We start from the raw sequence: 22,000 nt of genomic DNA on the forward strand, positions 1-22,000 counted from the left end.
ATTTTTCAGTTCGGTCGCTGTGCTGTCATCATTCGACACAGATGGACATTTTTTTCAAAATTGAATCTTGTGTATACATGGCTAGCTCGTTTCATCAGTAGATTGCATAAAAAGGATAGTAAAGCCAAGAAGTGCGCGAAGTGGGAAGGAAGTGTACCGCGGTGTGCAACGAAATCTGGCAGGAAAAATCGAATTTTCCTTCCGCAGACGAAGCTTGCATTTTTGGCTGATTGCCGTAGGAGGCGCGTTCGTTAAGAAGTGTATTTCTGCTAGAATTGTAACGAAGAACGGTGTCTATAGTGACTCGAGGTCGGAACGGTCAATATTTTTTACTCCTGAGGTTACCACCGATTGTTGGTCCGCAAAAGTGTCGGGAATTTTGTGTGTGGGATTTTTTCTCCTCTGTTTCTGCGTTGCGCTGACCTTTGGCTTTTCAAAGGGTTGGATTCCAAAGGCCATTCGCACAGGATCAAGGATGGGCGAGCACTCGCTGCAGGGTCAAACGCAGGGCGAACAGCCACAGCCGGGGGAAACGGCCGGAACATCCGGCCAGCTGCAGCAGCAACAACGACAACAGCAGCAGCCGCATCAGCAAGAGCAACAACAGCAGGGTGTGAATGAATTGCGTGAAATCTGCCAGCTGCTGTGGGGCTCTTCCATCCGGCAGGAGATTTTTCACCGGTGGTCGCAGGGCTTTGAGTTTAGCGATTGCGAACCATCCGCGCTGGTGCAGCGAGACGGTGGACCCTGTTGTGTAATCGCACCGGTGCAGGCATACCTGCTGAAAATCCTGCTGATGGAAACACCCGGCCATAGCTACAGTGATGTAAGTGTGAATAATATGGATCGGCTAGCATGAAAGATGAGATGCGTTGCCATTTCCTGTGGCTTTCGTGTGCGGTGTGTCATGGAGGTAGAGTTTTGACAGATATTTAGGTCATTCGTACGTGAATTATCCATTCGCAGTGCCTGTCGAAGAGCCATTTTCGTTTGTACATAGCGCTTGGTAATTTGCATAATGAGAAGTAAATACCGGCGCTGATCATTTCTATATAAATAAGTTTAAATAGATATGTATCGCAAATTGTTTGGTTTGGAATTTCTAGTTTAGTGCAGTGAAAAAGGAACTAAAAGTCGTTTGATCTTCAAAACATTGATTGTCTCGTATGAAATAGTAGGGTAGATTGGGGCTATACGACCTGGTGTGGCAAAAAGGACCATCATTCGTTCGGGCTTGTTATTGAACCAATCACACTTATTTTCCAACAATTATCACGAAAATATATTTTTGCTTAAAGTAAAAATTGTGCTTAGATATGATAATTTCAGCTGTCCAGTTTCTATGAGACCATTTCAAAATTCATAAGTATTATCAATGAAAAATTTAAAACGATCGGCTGATTTACATGTCAATAATTGGCAACCTTGCCATTACGGCTAATAACCTGCAAAATTCGTGTTGGCATACTATTTACCAAATAATAACCTGGAAAATTCGTGTTGGCATACTATTTACCAAATTCTGCTTAACGGATTTCTTGATAGTTTTCCATGTTTCCGAATTTGCGACGTTGAGCTCTTCAGTCGTGGTGTATCGTTTTTCCCCAGTGTAGATTCTGTGCCCAAGGATCCCCCTAAGATTTTCAACAGGATTCAAGTCTGAAGAGCAAACAGGCCAGTCCAAAAAATCAAGTTTTTCAACCTTAATCCATTGCTTAGTTTCCTTACTGATATAAAGTAGCATTGTTTTGCTGGAATGTGTGACGATGTGTACGTGATGTGTACGCAAAAACAGTGGGAGGGAGGCTTCCAGAACAATCCTTGAATGATGTGAAAGCTATTTTGAGGTTGCACAGAATCCCGTCCAAACCATGCACGAGCCTCTACCGAGATTCCTGGTTGAAAAATACTGTTCATCCTTCCGTAAATCATACCGTTGAAATCATCTGGACCATCCAAATTGAACTTTTTTTATCAGTGAAGATTACCTATACATTGAAGAACTTTTCGTTATGGTATATAGCAAAATGTATTCTTTTAGAAAAATTCTTTGTCATAACATACAATGTCCCACTGTCGGTTCATGTGAGCTTTGGAGAAACTCGGACGTTTTCCGGTGTGAGATTAGGAGCTTTAACATTTTAAGCCTCCTTTACGTGAGCACTTTTTACCAAGACTTGACGAATTTTCACCCGAGAAATATTTTAATTCAAATATTGCTTCATTTACATAAGCGATTTTGAGGTATTCGAAGTTGTCCTAATTATTTCCCGCTTATCTCGGTTGGAGCAGATATTACGCATCAGGTTTGTCCAGAAATTCTCGATGGGACGCACCTGGGGAACGTTGGGCGGGTTCGTCGACTTGGGTACCACATTGATATTCAGCCGCTGGCCGCCAGATCCGGCCAGAATACAGCGTCTTCGCCCTTATGGTATTTCTTGATGAACGACGCAAAGCCTAAAGAAGAGCGGCTTTGACATTCCCTTCTCGCTGATTGTCAATCACATCAGCACTTTCTAGGGGAACTTGGTATGTCAAATAAACTTCACTTCGGAGCTCACTTCCTTCGTGGGGGAAATAAAATACGAAGTGCCCTGCTAGTCGTTGCCATCCAGGGTGAGATAGATCTCGTCGTCCATCACTACCACCGCGATTCGCCGGGAAAATCGGCTTGACCATTTTATTCAGCCGCTGACGTTGCGTCATTCCCTGCAGCTCCGAGACCAGTGAACGGGACTTCCGCTTCCTGACATGTATGTCCATGTTCGCCAGGTACTTTTTCACCGTTTGGCAGGTTGCACCGACCTCCCGGCCAAGCGCACGCATCGATGTAGGCGCATCCTTTTTTTTTTTTTTTGTAGCATCTTGTCGTTCACGGTCGTCGGCCGTCCGGAACCGGGCTTTCTTTCGATGTTCTGATTGTTGTCCAATAGTGCCAAGATGTTGTAGATGCCGAAACGGGCGTATCCGGTGTCCACAAAGTGCCGCACGATGTCCGCGCACACACTTCAGAACGGAGTAGCTTCACTGTTTTCGCAGTTTTCGAGTTCAATTGATAGAGCTGTCAATTTTTTTCTGCTGACTGATGGGTTACTATGATTGATGTTGCATGGGTAGTTTCGTCGGCGCGTGTAAAGGGAAACCCATGAAAAACCAGCAATGTTTGTCCATTTTTTTAATGCAGCTACCAGAACGTGTTGACGAGAACCCTCGCAAACTGGAGTCGTTTTTTTTGTTGATGTTGCTGACCATAGGTCGCTTTTTTCAGGTCCCGTTCCAACAAGCATTGTCGAAAAGTTCGATTGAAAAAGTGCAGATCCAACCTTTGTTCAATCGTCTAAACGGTCGTTGGTGGGTTTTTCTTTACTTCCCGGATGATTAGCGTGTCCGTTCTAGCATTAGTCTTACGTTTCGGTTCTTTTCCCAGTCGATCGGCCACGTTGCCGAGCATCTGATGCTTCTGAATGACACGGCTTACCCCATACTTCTCAGCGATGTTTCGTTGAGACTCCTTACGTTGGAAGTCACGCACAATCAAATTTCGAACCTGTGTTGAGATTTGCTTTCCACCCATTTTCCGGAAGCTTCCTCAACGTCAAAAACACGTCAATACGCGTGAAAAGTTGACTAAACTAAAATTATGCTTGTGTCAGATGTAGACAACCAGCTGTCAAAACCAAAGGGTGCGATGAAGTAAACAAATTTACGCAAGTGGATTTCGTCGCAAGTGGAAAATCTCCCACATGGCACCCTATGTTGCATTCAGGGATGTCAGGTGATATTTTCAAATGTCTTCAAATACTACGAAAAAATGTCTTCAAATTCTTCAAAAAATCATGTGTGTTAACAACCTAATTTTGAGCAGTGTTTTTTGAAGTTTATTTCAATAAATGTGACAAAAGAATATATTCCGCAATTGTTATATTCATGAGTTGGACGAATGATTGTCTTGCGTTGCTTTCTTCAGAAATTCAAATGGCTTACGCCGAAAAAAAAGGCTTCAGTATTCTTGGACATAAAGGGGGCCTTTGATTCAGTTTCAACAGAGATCCTGTCAGACAAACTCCATACTCGGGGTCTGCCGCCCTTTATTGAATAATATGTTATATAACTTGCTTTGTGAGAAACATTTGAATTTTTCTCATGGGGATTCGACAGTAAGTCGGATCTCCTACATGGGACTCCCCCAGGGCTCATGTTTAAGCCCCCTTTTGTACAACTTCTATGTAAGCGACATCGACAATTGCCTTACACAAAATTGCAGATGATGGAGTGGTGTCTGTCGTGAGATCAAACGAATCCGACCTGCAAGAACCCATACAAGATACTTTGAACAATTTTTCAACTTTTTGTTTTTTTTTGTTTTTTGTTTTTTTCTAGGAAGCATAGACCTAGAAAAAACCACCATAGTTGAACCAAAGCTTCAACTTTTAGGTAAACCGATCACTCATGCTATGTCATTCAAGTATCTTGGGGTTTGGTTCGACTCCAAATGTACTTGGAGGCCCATATTAGGTATCTGAGTGAAAAATGCCAACAAAAAATAAATTTTCTCCGTACAATTACCGGCACCTGGTGGGGAGCCCATCCAGAAGATCTCATAATGTTGTATCGAACAACTATTCTCTCAGTGATGGAGTATAGCAGTTTCTGTTTTCAATCAGCTGCCAAAACAGACCTCATTAAACTTGAGCGAATTCAGTATCTTTGTCTCCGTATTGCGTTGGGATGTATGCCCTCAACGCATACCATAGGTCTCGAGGTTTTGGCAGGCGTACTCCCACTAAAAGATCGCTTCAATTTATTATCTCTTCGGTTCCTCATCCGGTGTAAGGTCATGAACCCATTGGTGATCGGAAATTTTGAGCAGCTGATTTTAGTTAAATTTTCACTCTGGATTCATGAGTTCATATCATGAATTCATCTCCATGCAGGTTGATCCTTCTTCGTATATTCCCAACCGTGTTTGTTTTCCTGACTACATCAATTTGATGCATTACAGCATTTTGATCTGTCCGTGAAGCAAGATATCCATGGATATTCAGATATCAATGATCGAAATCGGGGTTTTCGAAAAACATTTTTTGATGGCAAATATTTTAAATTTTATGAAACGTCCAGATCTACTGTCATCTCAAAAAAAAAAATGTCAAAAATTGACACTCTGTGACTATTTTTTCAGAACACAAGACGGAACGCAGTGAAAATAGTTATCTTGATTTTTCATTCTGAACTTGCTGCGAAATGTTGATTTGCACGATAATATACCCTTTGCAAAATATTAGCTCATTTTTTATGTATGAAGCTTACTTTATTTATTAGTGTTGCAGACGTTAAAATTTGAGTTTTTCAAAATTCGAAAAATCACCGGATATTGGAGTTTTCAAAAAAAAAATATGCTAAATGTCTTATAATTCCATGGCACATCGAGATTTACAGTTATCTAAAAAAAATTGCCCTCCGTTGATTACTAAGAACTAAAGTAAACTAGCGAATTTTATAAAAAAACAAACGAATGACACTAAGACAAAAGTCCTATTGCTTTTGACGATATTTACGGCTAATAGTTAAAATTTTATGGAAATAATACTTTTCAAAAATTCACATATGCTATCATACTGTAATGTCTTACTGTAGCGTTGCCTGAACGGTCTTGGCTTCCTTTCATACAACTAAAACTCGACCAATCCTGTTAGCGTGCAACTCTCGACTCTTCTATTTTTCCGAAATTAATTCTACAAACTAATTCTTCTACCTTCGAATTTCTGGGGAGGCGCTTGGAGTTACCCCGCTTCTTCTTCTTCAATGGCACTAACGTTCCTAGAGGAACTTCGCCGTCTCAACGTAGTATTACTTGCGTCATTTTTATTAGTACTTAGTTGAGATTTCTATGCCAAATAACACGCCTTGAATGCATTCTGAGTGGCAAGCTCTAGAATACGCGTGATCACAGTGCAAGTCGGAGGAAATTTCTTTGACGAAAAATTCCCCCGACCAGAACGGGAATCGAACCCGAACACCCGGCATGTTAGTTATGACGCTAACCACTCGGCCACGGGAGCACCACCAAGTTACCCCGCTATATCTGCCGATAAATAATTATGCGCCGAGTAATCAAAAAATGTCCCGTGTGTGTTGAACTGCCACGAACCGAATGGAAACTTGAGATTTGTTTCACTCGCACAAAAATAACAAAATTGATGTACGTAAAAAAAATGTAGACTCGGTAACAACATAATGTAATTAGAGAAGTTTTCGATTTTCGACAAAGGGTGATGCACTTTTGGATCTTGACGACAAAGCGCAAGTGTGCTTCAATGAAATATGAAAAATTGGAGCGAAGCATTCTCCAAGCGTCTCTATATACATATATGGAGGAATTAGGGTCGCTTCATCCCCCCTTACTTACAGAGCTTGTAATAATCTTGAAGAGGTTATTGCAAGCAGATTATACAATAATGTAATAATTAGATAAATGTATTTGATTTTTGATTTTTTTCTTTTCAGTCATAGGAACTTAAATGATTTTTTTTCGGTTGTAATTAAAATAAAACATACTCCCTCAACTCTGTAATTCCCCAATTCTAAATGGAAACAAAAATGGTCATATCTCCTTAAAGCTACCCCGAAAGTCTTATCGATCATTGTTGATGAGCTTGTACAGCTTCATTTAAAAATTTCTTGGTGCAATATGTTTATTTTCATCATTCTTGCTGAATATATCTCCCTCTCATTAATTCTTTAATCTTTCATATTCTTTTAATCTTTAATCTTTCATCTTCTTCAATATTTAGTTTTCTTCATTTCAATCTTTATTGTTGGAGGTAAATTCATCTCCCATGATTCTTCTTCGCTTTTATAGCGCTACTTTGTTTACATTTTTATTCTCGATAATCCCACATTTCAGTTACTCATGAACTGTTAAGTAAGTATTGGGGCATACATGTCCTTACAGGAATTCATTCCTGGTTTTCCAGCCCTTCGGTACATTCAAAAGCTATTATTGCGATTGATGGACACATTTTTGTTATAAATTGGCTGTAGACAAATATGCCTCAACATTTTACATTTTGTTAAAATCCCACTTCAAAGTGTGTATGTAAAGTTTAGAATCACACCTATTCAAATTATCGATAAGTACATTTCCCCATTTTTCCCTGTCCATACAATTAAAGTACGGGATATATGATTGTGTCTTTCTAAACAGAATAAGCAGTCTTCCCAGAATTGACGGAATATTGTTAAATAATAATTATCCCTTCTTTGATTCATATTTTGATGCCGGGTTCAAATTTCTCTGCTAAATTAATTCAGTCTGTGTATTACATTCTTGAAGCATTAGAAAAATTAGATCGTACAACTTTCTTCTAGGTGCATAGTTTCCTTTCACACACATTTTATCGCTCTTATTCTAAAAATCTCCTAATTTATTTAAAAATTGATTATACTTCCAACAGTTGATTTGAATTGATTAGGAAAAAGCTTTTTCTTTTCACTTTTTTAAAATTTGGTTGTTTTGAGAGGAAAAAAAATAATTGGTCCTTTTCACTTTCTCACTGCTGTCCTAATTTGTTACAATGAAATAGTTTGCAGTCGCCAACAATTGTTTTTTCGTTTATAGTAGTCTAGCTTTTATATAAATTTTTCATATATTACATCTGTTTTTTTACACTTTGAACCAACGATTTGCAAGGTTTAAATCGGTCTCACATTATTTGTTTTACATAATTTACTAGAATTCATTATCTGGTTTCCACACATGGTTGCTATTCTATTTATTTTAGTGTTGGATTTTCAGTACATAATAAAAGATCATGGAACGCTTTTAACTTTTTTAACTTTGAATATTTTCCAAATATGACAATCGTCTAAATATTGACACAAAAATAACTGCCTCGCATCTAATACGATTATTTCCCTTGATGAATTAATTGGCTTTTAATTTTATTTTGATAATTTTTTTAACTTTAATGCTTTATGGGAAAGTTGATGGAATATCATATAGCTCTAGTATTACCGAAATTATTGCTCCTCTAGATTGTCACCTTGTTAGATCCGTATCGCAGTGAGATTACTGTCACTCCGACTCACATTTGCTCCTCCGAGAACTGACGTTTGTTCCTGTCTTCCTCCTTTGACCAACGGATAGTTAATCACATTTGATCCGATGTAGATAGACATCTCGGGACCACAGTCCAGCGAAAACATGAATCGTGAATCAAACTTCTCAGCAGACAACGATGACTCAACCAAATGAACTTCTCCAACCGACTCCGTGCGGGAATCATTTTTCTTCAACATGCTTTTCACTTTGCTGTATATGCTCGACAACATATCCTTATTGTTCGATCGATCCGAAACAATCGTTTCATTACAGGAATTTTCTTCTTTGGAGATCACTACCACAGGGGGATGGTTTTACTTGGCTCAACTATACTAATAACTTCCCACATTTTTTTTCACTACGATATGTTCATTTTCGAACGTCACTTCTTGTACCGCATTATGCTGATTCATATTTTTTTCGATTTTTTTCTTCTTTCACAATATCTCTGTCCACGCACATTTTCTCAACTAGGGATTCTGTTCGATTCCCAGATTACCGCATTATGCTGATTCATATTTTTTCGATTTTCTTCTTCTTTCACTACAATCTCTGTCCACGCACATTTTCTCAACTAGGGATTCTGTTCGATTCCCAGATTACCTTCAAGGAAATCAACACTTTGTAAACACCACGATGGGTGGGCTGCTGTCCCCACTTGGACAGCATCCCACCGCTGTCACCACTTGTAGCGTTGCCTGAACGGTCTTGGCTTTCTTTCATACAACTAAAACTCGACCAATCCTGTTAGCGTGCAACTCTCGACTCTTCTATTTTTCCGAAATTAATTCTACAAACTAATTCTTCTACCTTCGAATTTCTGGGGAGGCGCTTGGAGTTACCCCGCTATATCTGCCGATAAATAATTATGCGCCGAGTAATCAAAAAATGTCCCGTGTGTGTTGAACTGCCACGAACCGAATGGAAACTTGAGATTTGTTTCACTCGCACAAAAATAACAAAATTGATGTACGTAAAAAAATGTAGACTCGGTAACAACATAATGTAATTAGAGAAGTTTTCGATTTTCGACAAAGGGTGATGCACTTTTGGATCTTGACGACAAAGCGCAAGTGTGCTTCAATGAAATATGAAAAAATGGAGCGAAGCATTCTCCAAGCGTCTCTATATACATATATGGAGGAATTAGGGTCGCTTCATTACCATATTTCATAATGTCTTCACAGTAAGTCAAATGTCTTCAAAATTAAGTCATGTCTTCATGTCAGTCATGTCTGGCATCTTCTTGCTGCATTTGAGTTCCTCTACGGGGCGGCGAAGGATGGAACCAATGTTATATATGCCACTCGTGGATACATAACTGCACGGATATTCTCTGTTCTTGCTTTAAGTAACGTAAAATTGCATACATCCATTAATTTTTTGTATACATGCAAACTGAATGAAATTCAATGAAATACACGTGATAGTTGCTAAATAGAATAAACCTTCGTTTTCAAAACTTGTTTCATTATTTCCTGGAGAAATAAATGTTTGAACCAACAAACATGGTCATGTGGCTCCGTAATGCTTTCGATCCACTGAAATGGAACAAATTTTAAAAGTGTAGATTTTCCACAAATATCTTTCTTGAAGCACATTCATACATTGTACATCGATCAATAGTGTTTCAAATCTTGAGGTTTTAACATGTAGCATAATTCATAAATGTTTCTACATGATTCAGGACGTTTAGGACGACAAAATCATTGAGATTTGTAGAAAGAACTGCTCATGGAAAGGCACACAGGGAATATCCTTACAGTTGCAAAGTATTTTAAATATTTTTTCCTGCTATTGTCTACAAGAGCTACGCTTATAAAATCCATTCAAATTTTTCCTTATTTTAGCTTACCTCGGATAAATGTAAAGCACTTCTGATCCAGGCCATCTGTCAGATTCTGATGAAGTGCAAATCCACAAAGTATCGGATCGTTAGCCTTGAATCGCGGAAAACTGCCAGCAGCTCCACCCCGGTGAACCCTGTTGAGGAGACCGATGGCGATGCGGAGATGGTGGACGCACTGGAAAACCTTCCGCCTCCGGGTGTGAATGTTGAGCTGGGAGTGGACGCCACTGTCGACGCGTCGGATTTGGAAAATCAAAACACTTCCCCGGCGGTGGGTGGTGTCGACGGTTCGCCAGCTGACGGCGGCGCAATGGAAGGCGTCGAACCATGGACACCGGAGGCGTTTCACGAGCGGCTTACCGTCACCGAGATCGAACACATCGACGACGTGGAAAAGTATTACGCCGGTAATTTTCACGTGCTGGCCGAGGAGTGCGGCGTGTTGCTCGTGATGTATACGGTTCTGGTGACCAAGGTATGTGTGATAATCTTGAGGTCAAATAAAATATGAATAAAATTTGATTGTTCTTTTCAGGGAGTGGAAAACGTTTTGAGTGAGGTATCTGACACCTCAGAACCATTGATACATGGTACCTATGGTTATGGTAGCCAGGCCTTGATAAATCTCATGCTGACCGGACGTGCCGTACCCTACGTGTGGGACAACGAACAGGACGTTGGTGGCCTAAGTATGTTCACTGGAAGCTTGTCTCCGCGGAAAATGTCAATTTAACAACGTTTACCTTCCAGAATTGAAGGGTATCACACAGCAGTCGGACATCGGTTTCATCACATTGATGGAACAGATGCAGTACTGCACCGTTGGATACTTCTACAAAAATCCCAAAAACCCGGTGTGGGTGATGGGCTCCGAGACGCACCTCACGGTGCTGTTCAGCAACGAGAAACGGTTGGTATCGCCGGAAACGCCGAGTGAGGTGGCACGGCGGGTGTTTCGGCAGTTCGATACAGAGGGCAGCAATTTCATACCGAGTCCGCTGTTGCAGGACGTGCTGTGTGCGCTGGACTTGGTCAGCGAGCCGGAGTAGTGAGTATTGGGTATAATTCGTGAATTAGAAATGATAGCACTAACGGCTTTAGGTGAGAGATCGCTGTATATAGTCTCCGAGCGATTGCTAGGAATATGCGTGGCTTCGACTACGTAGATATTGATTGACTAAAAGTTGAATGTCTGGATTACTACTAGTCCCTTTTAATATGTAGGCGCTGTTGTAACCGAAAAAAAATTATCTTACCCGCTCAGTTAAATGTACACGGTGCGGGATTGGGATGGCAACAATTGACGAACTGCTCATTCGGCCAAACTCGCCAGTGCAGTTTAGTTGCGTGCTGTCAATGTGCCGTCTCATGCAATTTTCTTTGCTAGACATAACCGTTTCTGCTCTTCAAAGGATACACGCGTACAATAAATCGTTATCTTTTATTCGTTCAATATCAATAATTCCAGTATTATTATTTCTCTCAACAACTCAACAATTTAGAGTAGCTGTAGGTGGAAAAACCTTTCACCCAATGACCAAAATGGCTCAAAAAGAGACTCAGCACCTTCGAAAACCCCCGTACACCAAACTTAAAGGCATTTCCATTCATTTTTCTATTTAATGTCGTCTAGGATTTTTTAGGGAGCACTGTGCGACGGCGTACCAAAGCTGAATCTGTCTAGAGGTGTGAAGATAATTGGCTTCGCGGATGACATCGTTTCGCTCGTGAGAAGGTGATCTCTGGAACGGGTCGAAATGCTTGCGACCGAGTCGATAGACATGAACGAAACTCCGGAGTACGTCGTTTTTGTGTGTCCCAGATTCCCGCAAGGCGTGAAGGGCTGGCTGACCTTCATGCTGGGAATATCCTGGAGGCAATGTGCCGCGACGAGGACACCTGGAATGCAGTGTGAACGGCGTAATCGTACACATCATGTCCGAGCTACAGCGGAATTTGGTTGGGGGGCGGCCAGCGTGCAGGCAACGGCTGTTGTAATGGATGGTAGCCACGGGAGTAGCTGTGACGGAGTGCTCGTCATGAGCGAGGGCATTACCTAATCTGTGCTCCGTTGGGAAGAGAAATTCCGCGAGGGTAGCTGTGACGGGCTGCGCGTCAAGTCGGAGGGCAATTTTTAATCGGTGCACGTCTCGACGGTTGAACGGAAGCTGGCATAATTTGAACGAAATGTAGAAAGAAAAGAGTATGAGCAACAAGCAGTGTTTGGATTTCGATCAAAATCGAATGATACACAATGTGTCATGCAAGTAACCTCTCACGAACATATAACCAAATATGAGAGTATCATTCAGATACTAGTATGAATGACAGTAATCACTTGTGTAACATTACATGATTAAACCAAGAGAGGAACGAAGACTGTTGATTGCATCTTCGAGCTGTATCAAACATCACAAACCATTTTCGAAGCCTGCATACAAGTTTGAACCGCATATATCGTCCCGCTCTACTATAACGAAACCCACTGCACAGGCAAGTGTAAAGCAATAAATGATACAAGAAAAATTACGTCATCATTCGGTCACCATTTGCGGAGAGCAACGAATGGGAAAAGAGAGCGGTGTTGCTAGTAAAACTATGCGGTCTATATGAATATACATATTTCAAGGGATAGCGGCGTTAAAAATGGAAAATATGATCTGTCTACCCTTCCCTTAGCCTCTATCGAGCTAAATAATTATATAGTTTGCACTCTCTGAAACATAAAAATAAGGATCTGCTATATTAGCTGAATATGAATCATTCGCTTTGCGTAGTCCGTACGATTCTGCTGTTTCATGATGCATGGAGAGGTCGATATGCATATGTTAGAGGCAAAGAAGAAAATAAACTTTCTGCACCGAAAGCGTATATGAAGGTTCTGCTTGCGTGTCAGTGTATCATGAAGGACGAACCGATGCAGAGTTTTCTCGTTCACTTTTGTGTCGTGATTTGCGGCACATAACAACAAAAGAATGCCGCTGGGGGAAATGATTTGTGTATGATCATATTTGAACGAACGAAAGCGATTTTTTCATTGAATGGATCATTTGGCAAACACTGGCAACAAGTGAAGTTCATGAGCACCACCACCCCGGAGATAGTCGTCTTGATGTGGTCCCGGGAGAACGAGGCAAAGAGTAGGTCAGGCAAAAGAAATCGCTACCGGAACTTGCTAATCGAAAATACAGTAGCCACAACCTGATATTCACTGATGGTTCGGCACCAGATGATCGTGTTCGATTTGGAGTTGCGGGAGTCGAACCCCCTGTTTATCGCCAACTATCATCAGTATGCTCTTCTTTCTCAGCAGAGGCAGCCTTATCATACGGAATTAGTAGAGCAGATAAATCTACGGCATTTTTTTCGGATTCAGCCAGTGCACTTCTCGCTATAGCAAGTGGGAGAAGCAAACACTCCTTCATTCAACTAGCAGAAGCTTTGGCCGTGAAAAAGTCGTCTAGATCATCATCGGCAGTGCATCTGGAACTAGGCAAGACCAAAACTTCGGGAAGTAAAACTCTATCAAACGCTGGAAGGACAGACCCGATAGAATGAAACATCGAGTTCTTACTCGTTGTAGAATAGGACACGCAAAACTAACGCATCGATATCTGTGCGATAGACCTGACCTGTCATTTTGTATCACCTGTGGAGTGCAGCTCATTGTGAATCATCGATTGTAGAGCATACGAAGACCATCGACGATAACTTCGTCTGGGACATCCTATCCCAGAAAACCGATAACGAAACAAAACTTATAAACTTTTTGAAAACTTCTGCTATTTAATCAGCTCTAAATTATACAGTGAAGCAAAGGACTTAAATGCTACGCCTCTTGATATGGCCTCTTTATTCCATTTTTATTTAAATGAATCATATCAACTGAAAAAAGTAAAAGTAGTCTTACTGGGCATTGCTGAAGTCGCCAAGGTATTTTATGGACTTTACTATTAGGGAGTTGAGATTCTCTCTTTTACCGTTTTCTCACTGCTTGCCCGAGATGATTCTCAATCAGGCGTACCTTTTATTCTGAAGCGTATGAGTTTACAAGACCTTACGAGACTGCAGTCTGTTTACATTCCGTGAGAAGATACTCCACTGCAGGGGTTCTCATTTCATGGCCTAAAAGTTATGAGTTATACTCCAGGAGAAAGCGTGAAAGGGTTCTCTGTCTGTACCTATTACTTTCAACGGGTTGTTCCCAACAGCTTCTTAAAATATAGCATAATTAATACTAACCAGTTACACTTTCTTCCGTGTCTTCCAGTGTGGACCTGATGCGCCGGAAGCTGGACCCCGAGAGCCTCGGCATCATCCTGCTGAACGAGTTCATGTACGAGTTCTTCCCGACGGAGAAGAAATCGATGCCCGACACGTTCGATCTGCTGCACTACAACGGCATACCGAACTCGAACGGCGACAATCGTGTGCGCTACAGCAAAGGGCACGCCATTCTGCTGGAGAGCGACGTGCGGATGTGCAATCCATCGGATCCGATGCTGACCTGTCTGCAAACCAAGTGGCCTAGCATCGAGGTTAACTGGAACGATTCGCGAACGCCCTCGCTGAATTGACCAACAAGGATACCAAGGTTTTTGTTGTTTGCGTCGTAAAAATAGAACACAACGGAAGAGATACGTGCGCGACAGTGAAGGTCATTTTCAGAAAACAACCCAAATACGAAATAGGATCTGGTCTGCACGTGTTTAACCTGTAACAATCCAACACAACCGCCTAGCTTCAGAATCAATCACGACCCATTCCCATCCTGCTAGTTTTATTTTTCTGTGTATAGTGGAATCCAATTTTCATTTCGCCGCCACATGTCAGCGTTATGTATAAATACACACAACATCTAACAGCAGACAGAAAACAGTTGATGCAAAACCAATCACACAAACTTATCTCAATAACCAACTGGGCATACATAAAGTAGCTAATCAATAACAACAGAAAGAGCAGAGCACTATAACACAACACATAGTAGTATAGGCAGTTCTCTTACCCCTCGGAAAAGCAAAACAAAACAAACAAACCAAATAAAACTAGTAATCAACAACCAAATCAGATTGAATCAATAGGCGCAGCAGCTGGAAAGTGCAACTAGAGGCAAACTAAGGGATGATTCGAGATGCAACAGTTAGATGTGGTTTAGTTTAGTCTCTCTCTCTCTCTCTCGAGACGAAAAGAATAAAATTCCAAAACACTCGAGAAAAAAGAAAAGAAAAAAAAGAAAAATTCTGAAGACGAAATCAAAGATTATTATTGAGGATTGATCGGAAAAAAATATATATAAATAACAGATACCTTATTGGAGGGAAAAAAACTGCGACTCGGATTATACATATATCGGAACAGATGGAAAGAAAAGGACTCATCGAATTGAAATAAATCTTCCAAGAGGTTGAAATGTTACAACAACAATATGGTAAGCACCTTGTTTTTCTCTCTCTTGTTTTCATAAAATTCAAATTTTCGAAATTTCATTTCTCACATAAAGTGAAGCCCACTCATACATCGGAACAGATGTAGAGAGAAAGGTTGTCATCGAACTGAAATAATTATTCCAAGAGATTGAATTGTTTTAACAACAATATGGCAATAATCATGTTTTTCTCTTTCTCGCATAAATCTCATTTTCCTTCCCCATGAAGTAAGACATTGATAAACAAAGTCTACAACGTATAACAAAAAAAAACATTTTGGTAACAAATGTATCTCCTACCGGAATGCTTCTGGTTCCTCGTCGGAGTTATCGGAGCTATCCAGCGAAATAATTCTCCTGCGGGGCTGCTTTGCATTGGAGTTGCCATGTTGCCCTTGGCGTTTTTTCTCGCGTCGTCGCTGACGCAGTATTGCTTCAGCACGTTCCAGTTCGTCCGATTCGCTTGAGTCGCCGGATTCTTCGACCTCGTCTTCCTGGACAATGAAGGAACTATCCTCGTACATGGAATGCTGATCATGGATCGGGATCTGGGAGTAGATGTCGAATGGGTTTAGACAACGCACCTGGGATGAAGACGGGATCTTAAATATGCCTCGGATGGGTGGACTCCTGTGGGAAGAGATAGCAACGGATGTTGTTATTTTTTTAAATTCTTTATTTGCGAGGCTTTATGCCTTTATGCCTTATGGGCTGGTTTGCCTTTGTATCGACGGCAGCAGGGCCCGAAATCTTCGAAGATGAAAAATGAAAATCGACTCTCTTCTTAGTAGCTTCGCTTCGACTAGGAATACTTCGGCATTTGCCGTCAATATGCATTGAATTGACTAGAAACAAATTGACGAGCGTTAAGAGCGAATATGACTGATGAACTACTCTGGCAAATAGTTATTCTAATTAACGTGACTAATGAATACATATCTGCCTCTTCATTCAACCTGATTTCAATCCATACTACTACTACCCCTGACACGAATCTCGTTACCCGCGTACACAATCCAATTTTAACGTCCATATAAAGTAAAACGAAAATTTGATTTCTGATGCAAAAAAGTAGTTACACCATTAATGGACGGCTTCATTGTCTACCCACCGTGGACTCGAACCAACGAACTTAGACAGTTATCAGGCATGCTATAAAGGTCCTCGCGTTAATATAAGTAAATAACGTGCAATTTGGGAGGAATTCTAAACAAAATTTTAGTTCACTTCGTCTCCAAGATCAATATTATGAAATAAACATACAGAAAAAAGGTTTCATATCAACAAAACTCACAAATTTTTATGTGTGAGTAAATGTCGTGTACGATACAAAAAAATCTACCTCACCTCTAGTATATGTCAAACCACGTTGAACACAAACATCGATACATGCATACGTGATACATGAGAGAGAGAAACAAACTCATTTTGGGAGAGTCACTTCAATATGCAATGAAGTCCATTTGACGGGGAAGAATGAAATGAGATAGTCGAGTAATAGAGCGAGATAGCGAGATCATTCGGGCGTTAAGACTGTTGAGTCATGTTGACGGAGAGACTGCTGTAAAAAGCCAAAACTCATTCCCAATTGAATACGTAGGCGAATTTCTTCATGGTCCCCTGATTATCCTCAGTTGAATATGACTGCCGAGCCCTGGAAGGCAGTGAACTTTGTCGCAAGATTTCGCTAAAAACAAATCATTTCACATAAAATGATTACATAAAAATTAGATTTCAGACGACCCGAAAATTAAACACATTAAAACATATCACATTTCGAAAAATAACTAAACAAAATAGCTTGCTGGACCAGGTGGCAAGGATGTCCTCGGGCATTGGCTTAGGACCAGTGGAGAGGAATCCGTGCTGTTAACAAGCTTAATAAGCTTCGCGTTGGTCCCTAAGAGCCGACGTTGTGCTTTTTGCTAGGAAAGCGTTGACTGACTGGGACTGACAGTTACAAAATAATGAAATAAAAATATATACGGTTTGTTTCGGATGCTTTCCAAAATGTGACTACTTTCTAGTCGAATTTCTGACTATTTTCTATTTATACAATATATATCTTTGGGAGCTGGAACCGACACTGATATTGTGCGAACGCTCTTGATGCGGGCTGAATGGAAAGAGCAGCAAGAACAATTCGGGGCTCAAAGTGTTAGAGATGCGTCCATATTCCTCTTCATCGCGGAGCGGTAGGAAGAAAGATATTTTGGCTGATCGATTGTTAAGACGTTATATTCTGAAGTAGTAGCAGAAACGCGCTGCAATAGAGATTTCGCAGATCATCGTATTTCGGGCAACCACACAGGAGATGTTCGAAGGAGTTGCGAATTTGGCAGTGGTCGCAGATTAGACGGAAAGGTCCTCTGTTGAATTCGTATAAGACCGAACAGTGACCGGTCCTGAGTCTGGACAGGAGTAATTGTTCATAATTTTTACATCATCGAACCTGGTAATCGAGCCCTACTTTCTGAGGAACTGACCTCTCTGCGAAAATCCTTTTGGTCTAAAATGTGCGAAAAAGAGTTAGTGATGCACAACTTTACGTCATCAAGCGGCGCCTCCTGAGTGAATAACAGTTCGGTGTGACCGACTCCGGCAAATCGGTCGGACACTTCATTCCTTGCGATGCCGTTGTGTTCTAGAACTCACATGAGCTCAGTGTCGGATAAAATAGATAGTTCCTTACAGCCTGTGCCCATGGGTGATTGGACCTGGCCGCACCGATGGCATCAATGCCACTCGCTGAATCGGAGACGACCAACAGTGGCTTGAAGGATGTGGTTATTTCGAAAATGCCGGCCACCTCGGCCGAGAAGACCTGGCAGATATCCGCGAATTTCTTGCTGGAAATTAATTTATTATTACCGTCGCTTACGCCAAATCCAACTCTTTTTGGAAGTTGCTCCGGGGTGAGTTTCCAAAAGGTTCAACTAGATGGCACAGCTTTTCTTAACTTCCTTGAAATGGCGAAGGATGTAGTCTTTGTATAGCTGGACCCTGATGCCTGATGATAAGTTGTTATTCTATTGTAGCCAGCATACAAAATCATGACCATAGAAATCATAACCTAAAATTAAAAATGAAGTGCGATCCTGCAGCAGTGATGTTAATTACAAATCGCCAAATAAAGCTTCCGTATGGATATCCTAACACCGTTTGCCAAAGGAAACTATCCAACGTAATTAAATGCTAAACATAAGGTAAATGATTTTGGTTTATCCAGTCGAAAATACGATCATGGTTTGTACACGTTTTTGAATACTCTAGTTCAGCGCACTTGTGTCAAATCAGGTATTCGAATGTTTCAAAACATATAAATAAAATTGTCTTTTTCATGATTTGCAATAGTTTTATAGTATATTTTCACGGATTCGCATGTTTTAAAGGATTATAAAATCAACCTTCTATTGATGTCAATGCGCCCCTCATTTGAGCTAACTTTTAATCAATCACCAGATGATTATTTGGCACATATTCAGATCTACTATGGATTATAACACTTTCAAATATTGTAAACCTTATGCTTGCACACTATTTGTATCAGATTTACTTGACTAAACCATGTAATTAATGCATTTCGATGACCTCAATTCTGATCATTAGTTGTCCGATTCACTGACGTTGTTTTGTCCACATGATTTCTATGGCAACCGCTTGGCGCGTTGTAGTTTGTTTATGTAGTCCTTCGCGCATAGCAGAAATAAAGATTCTCTGTGTTGAGGTGAACATTTTTAAAATACCCAAGAAAAGGTAATATTCTGAAGAAAGCCTAAATCATGAATGGTTAGGTTAGGGGCGGCTCAATCAGCGTCTGTCTGGAAGCGAGCGGCTGAATACGAAAGGCGGCTCCCGCCCGCTACACCTAAGATGGCAGCCCCGTCAGCTGGATAGGGACTTTAGGCTAACAACCTACTGTTCCCGAAAATTTATACCGTTACAGAAAACGAAAGAAGAAAACGATATGGATTATTAGCAACGACCCCTAGCATGAAAACACGGACACGAATTGGAACATGGAACATACTGACCCTTGCCCAGCATGGCAAACTGGCTCAACTTGCAAGGGAACCTAATGGATCTGTTGAAGAGCTATGGAGTAGCATCAAGAACGCCTTTATCACAACCAGTGATGAAACTCTCGGCAAAGTACGCAGCATGCGGAGGAAGTGGATTTCAGATGAAACCTGGACGATGATCGACGAGCGGAGAGAAGCGAAAGCGCGAACCAGAGCGGCTAAGACAGATGCTCGTCAACGATACGCCGAGCTGGAGAAGGCTGTTAAAAGGGCTTGTAGACGGAACAAGAGAGCCTGGTCCAACTCCCTAGCTGAAGAGGGGGAAACCGCCGCCGCCAATGGTGATATTCGCCTGTTGTACGACATTTCTCGCCGCCTCAGTGGTGTTTGGATGAATACGAAGATGCCACTAAAAGACAGAACTGGTCAGTTCCGTACAGCCGTACAGACCAGTTTAAACGATGGACTGAACACTTTGAGCAACTATTTCGAGTCTCAAATGCCGGTAACCAAGAAAATCAGCACCCGTAGTTCGTCGCATTAATCGCGTAAACTCCGATGCGACATCGCTGTCTGAAATTGAAGTGGTAATCAAGAATATGAAGTCCAGTAGAGCACCAGGAAGACTGTATTTCAGCCGACATGCTCAAAGCTGACCCAGCCTTGTCAGCCCAGATGATGCATCAGCTATTTAGCAATATACAACAAGTTTTCCGGTGGACTGGATGCAGGGCATTTTGGTTAAAGTACCTAAGAAAGGAGACCCAACTGAATGCGGAAACTGGCGCGGCATCACGCTGCTTCGTGTTTCTCTCAAAGCACTCTGCAAGGTAATCCTTAACTGGATTCAGAAGAAAATCGACGCTACTCTCCGGCGGCAGCAAGCCGGATTCCGTGTCGGCCGATCATGCGTGGATCATATCGTAACGCTCCGTATTATTCTGGAGCAGATCAACGAATTCCAGGACTCTCTCCTGCTGGTGTTCGTTGATTTTGAAAAGGCGTTCGACCGACTCAACCACGAAAACATCTGGGGCGCACTCAGGCGTAGAGAAGTCCCAGAGAAGGTAGTCCACAATGGCGTCTTGTCCGACCCAATACAGGTTACTGCCGGTGTGAGACAGGGCTGCATATTATCATCGCTACTGTTTCTTATCGTCATGGAAGAGGTACTAGTTGGAGCTATTGACAGGAGACCAAACAGAAGATTGCCTTGGAATCCTTTAAGAATGAAGCATTTAAACGACCTGGATTTCGCCGACGACATTGTTTTGCTCTTCCAACGTCGAAGTGATATGCAGAGCAAGCTAGACGACCTCTCCAAGATCTCCCAAGCAGCAGGTCTCGCAGTAAATGTCGCCAAAACTAAATCCATCGTAGTGAACACTGACAATACCTCTAGCTTCACAGTAGCGGGACAAAGAATTGAACAGGTGGAAACGTTCCAATATCTTGGGAGCCAAACAACGCCGGATGGTGGTACCAAGACCGATATAGCCACACGGATCTGAAAGGCCAGGGCTGCCTTTGCAGGTCTACGAAATATCTGGCGCTCAAACCAGATCACTCTACATACAAAAACCCGAATCTTTAATTCAAACGTTAAATCCGTACTGCTGTACGCCAGCGAAACGTGGTGCGTTTCGGCGGAGACAACGCAAAAACTACAGATTTTCGTTAATCATTACCTGCGATATATAATTAGAGCATGATGCCCTCACAACTGGATATCCAATGTGGAACTCCATCGTCGATGTCATCAGCGCCCGATAGCTACATAAATTCGCGAACGTAAGTGGAAGTGGATCGGACACACCTTGAGGAGAGGAGCAAACGAGATCTGCAGAGAGGCTCTCGACTGGAATCCACAAGGACAGCGCAGAAGAGGCAGACCCAGAGGCTCGTGGCAGCGAGGCTTTCTCCGTGACATCCAAACTGTTGATGCCAATCCTACCTGGTGGCAAGTGAAAACCATGGCAGATGACCGTCGACGGTGAAGACTTCTGACATCGTCCCTTTGTTCTGTCCAACAGGCAGACACAGATCAATAAGTAAGTAAGTAAGTTTACTAGTTGCGTGAAAACACTCTCTAATTGGACAAACCAATATCATTTACCCTATATGTATCAACTCTGACTCTATAACTCAGCTGAAATCGTGAGCTTCTATCTTGGAAATATGGATTCTTGCCAAGCCTGTTCACAATCCTTGAGTGCTGGCAAGACGATTTCGTGTAGTGGCTCCTGCGGTCTTATTTTCCATCACACCTGTGTTGGACTAACAAAGCACCATTACTCAGCATGGACAGCAAGAATTGGATTGATGTGGTTTTGTGATTCCTGTCGACTAAGTTTCAATCCCGCTACACACAATCGAGAGAGCATCATTATGAAAGCGTTACGAGAACTGCTGATACGTACGGATTCTATAGATACACGCTTAGGCAACTACGGCGATAACCTTCGCACCATCAACAAGACGCTTTACGGCTCACAGCAGCAATGTAAACAAACCATCCAATCATCAGATAAATCGTCATTTCTCCAAAACATCGATCAGCTAAACCTCGATGATACCATCGGTCCCATCAATCG

General features: G+C 41.6%; 2 protein-coding genes across 4 annotated transcripts in view; one reads left to right on the forward strand and one right to left on the reverse strand.

The window, feature by feature from the left end:
* LOC129767698 (ubiquitin carboxyl-terminal hydrolase MINDY-3 homolog) lies at positions 1-15,814 on the forward strand. The gene is made up of 5 exons (XM_055768859.1): positions 1-826; positions 9,958-10,431; positions 10,492-10,645; positions 10,707-11,004; positions 14,227-15,814. The coding sequence occupies exons 1-5, from the start codon at positions 476-478 to the stop codon at positions 14,531-14,533; spliced, it is 1,584 nt and encodes a 527-aa protein (XP_055624834.1). The 5' UTR covers positions 1-475; the 3' UTR covers positions 14,534-15,814.
* LOC129767689 (uncharacterized) overlaps positions 11,510-22,000 on the reverse strand; it is a 16,725-nt gene continuing 6,234 nt past the window's right edge. For 2 of the 3 annotated variants that reach the window (XM_055768846.1, XM_055768825.1), the window contains 2 exons: positions 15,685-16,014; positions 11,510-12,124 (listed from right to left, as the gene is read on the reverse strand). In XM_055768846.1, coding sequence (XP_055624821.1) covers positions 12,091-12,124; positions 15,685-16,014 — 364 coding nt within the window. In that variant the 3' untranslated portion in view covers positions 11,510-12,090. Of the gene's footprint in view, positions 12,125-13,714; positions 16,015-22,000 lie in introns of those variants that run through there. The other variant, XM_055768836.1, reaches the window with a different exon arrangement.

Source organism: Toxorhynchites rutilus, chromosome 1 (assembly GCF_029784135.1).
Source record: "Toxorhynchites rutilus septentrionalis strain SRP chromosome 1, ASM2978413v1, whole genome shotgun sequence".
Taxonomy (NCBI): domain Eukaryota; kingdom Metazoa; phylum Arthropoda; class Insecta; order Diptera; family Culicidae; genus Toxorhynchites; species Toxorhynchites rutilus.

What these genes read in the sequence shown, in the direction of transcription:
- LOC129767698 (XM_055768859.1), top strand. Translation starts at nt 476, where the DNA reads ATGGGCGAGCACTCGCTGCAGGGTCAAACGCAGGGCGAACAGCCACAG. An exon ending in ATACGGTTCTGGTGACCAAG is followed by an intron (nt 10,432 to 10,491) that starts GTATGTGTGATA and finishes TGTTCTTTTCAG; the next exon opens with GGAGTGGAAAACGTTTTGAG. An exon ending in TTGGTCAGCGAGCCGGAGTA is followed by an intron (nt 11,005 to 14,226) that starts GTGAGTATTGGG and finishes CGTGTCTTCCAG; the next exon opens with TGTGGACCTGATGCGCCGGA.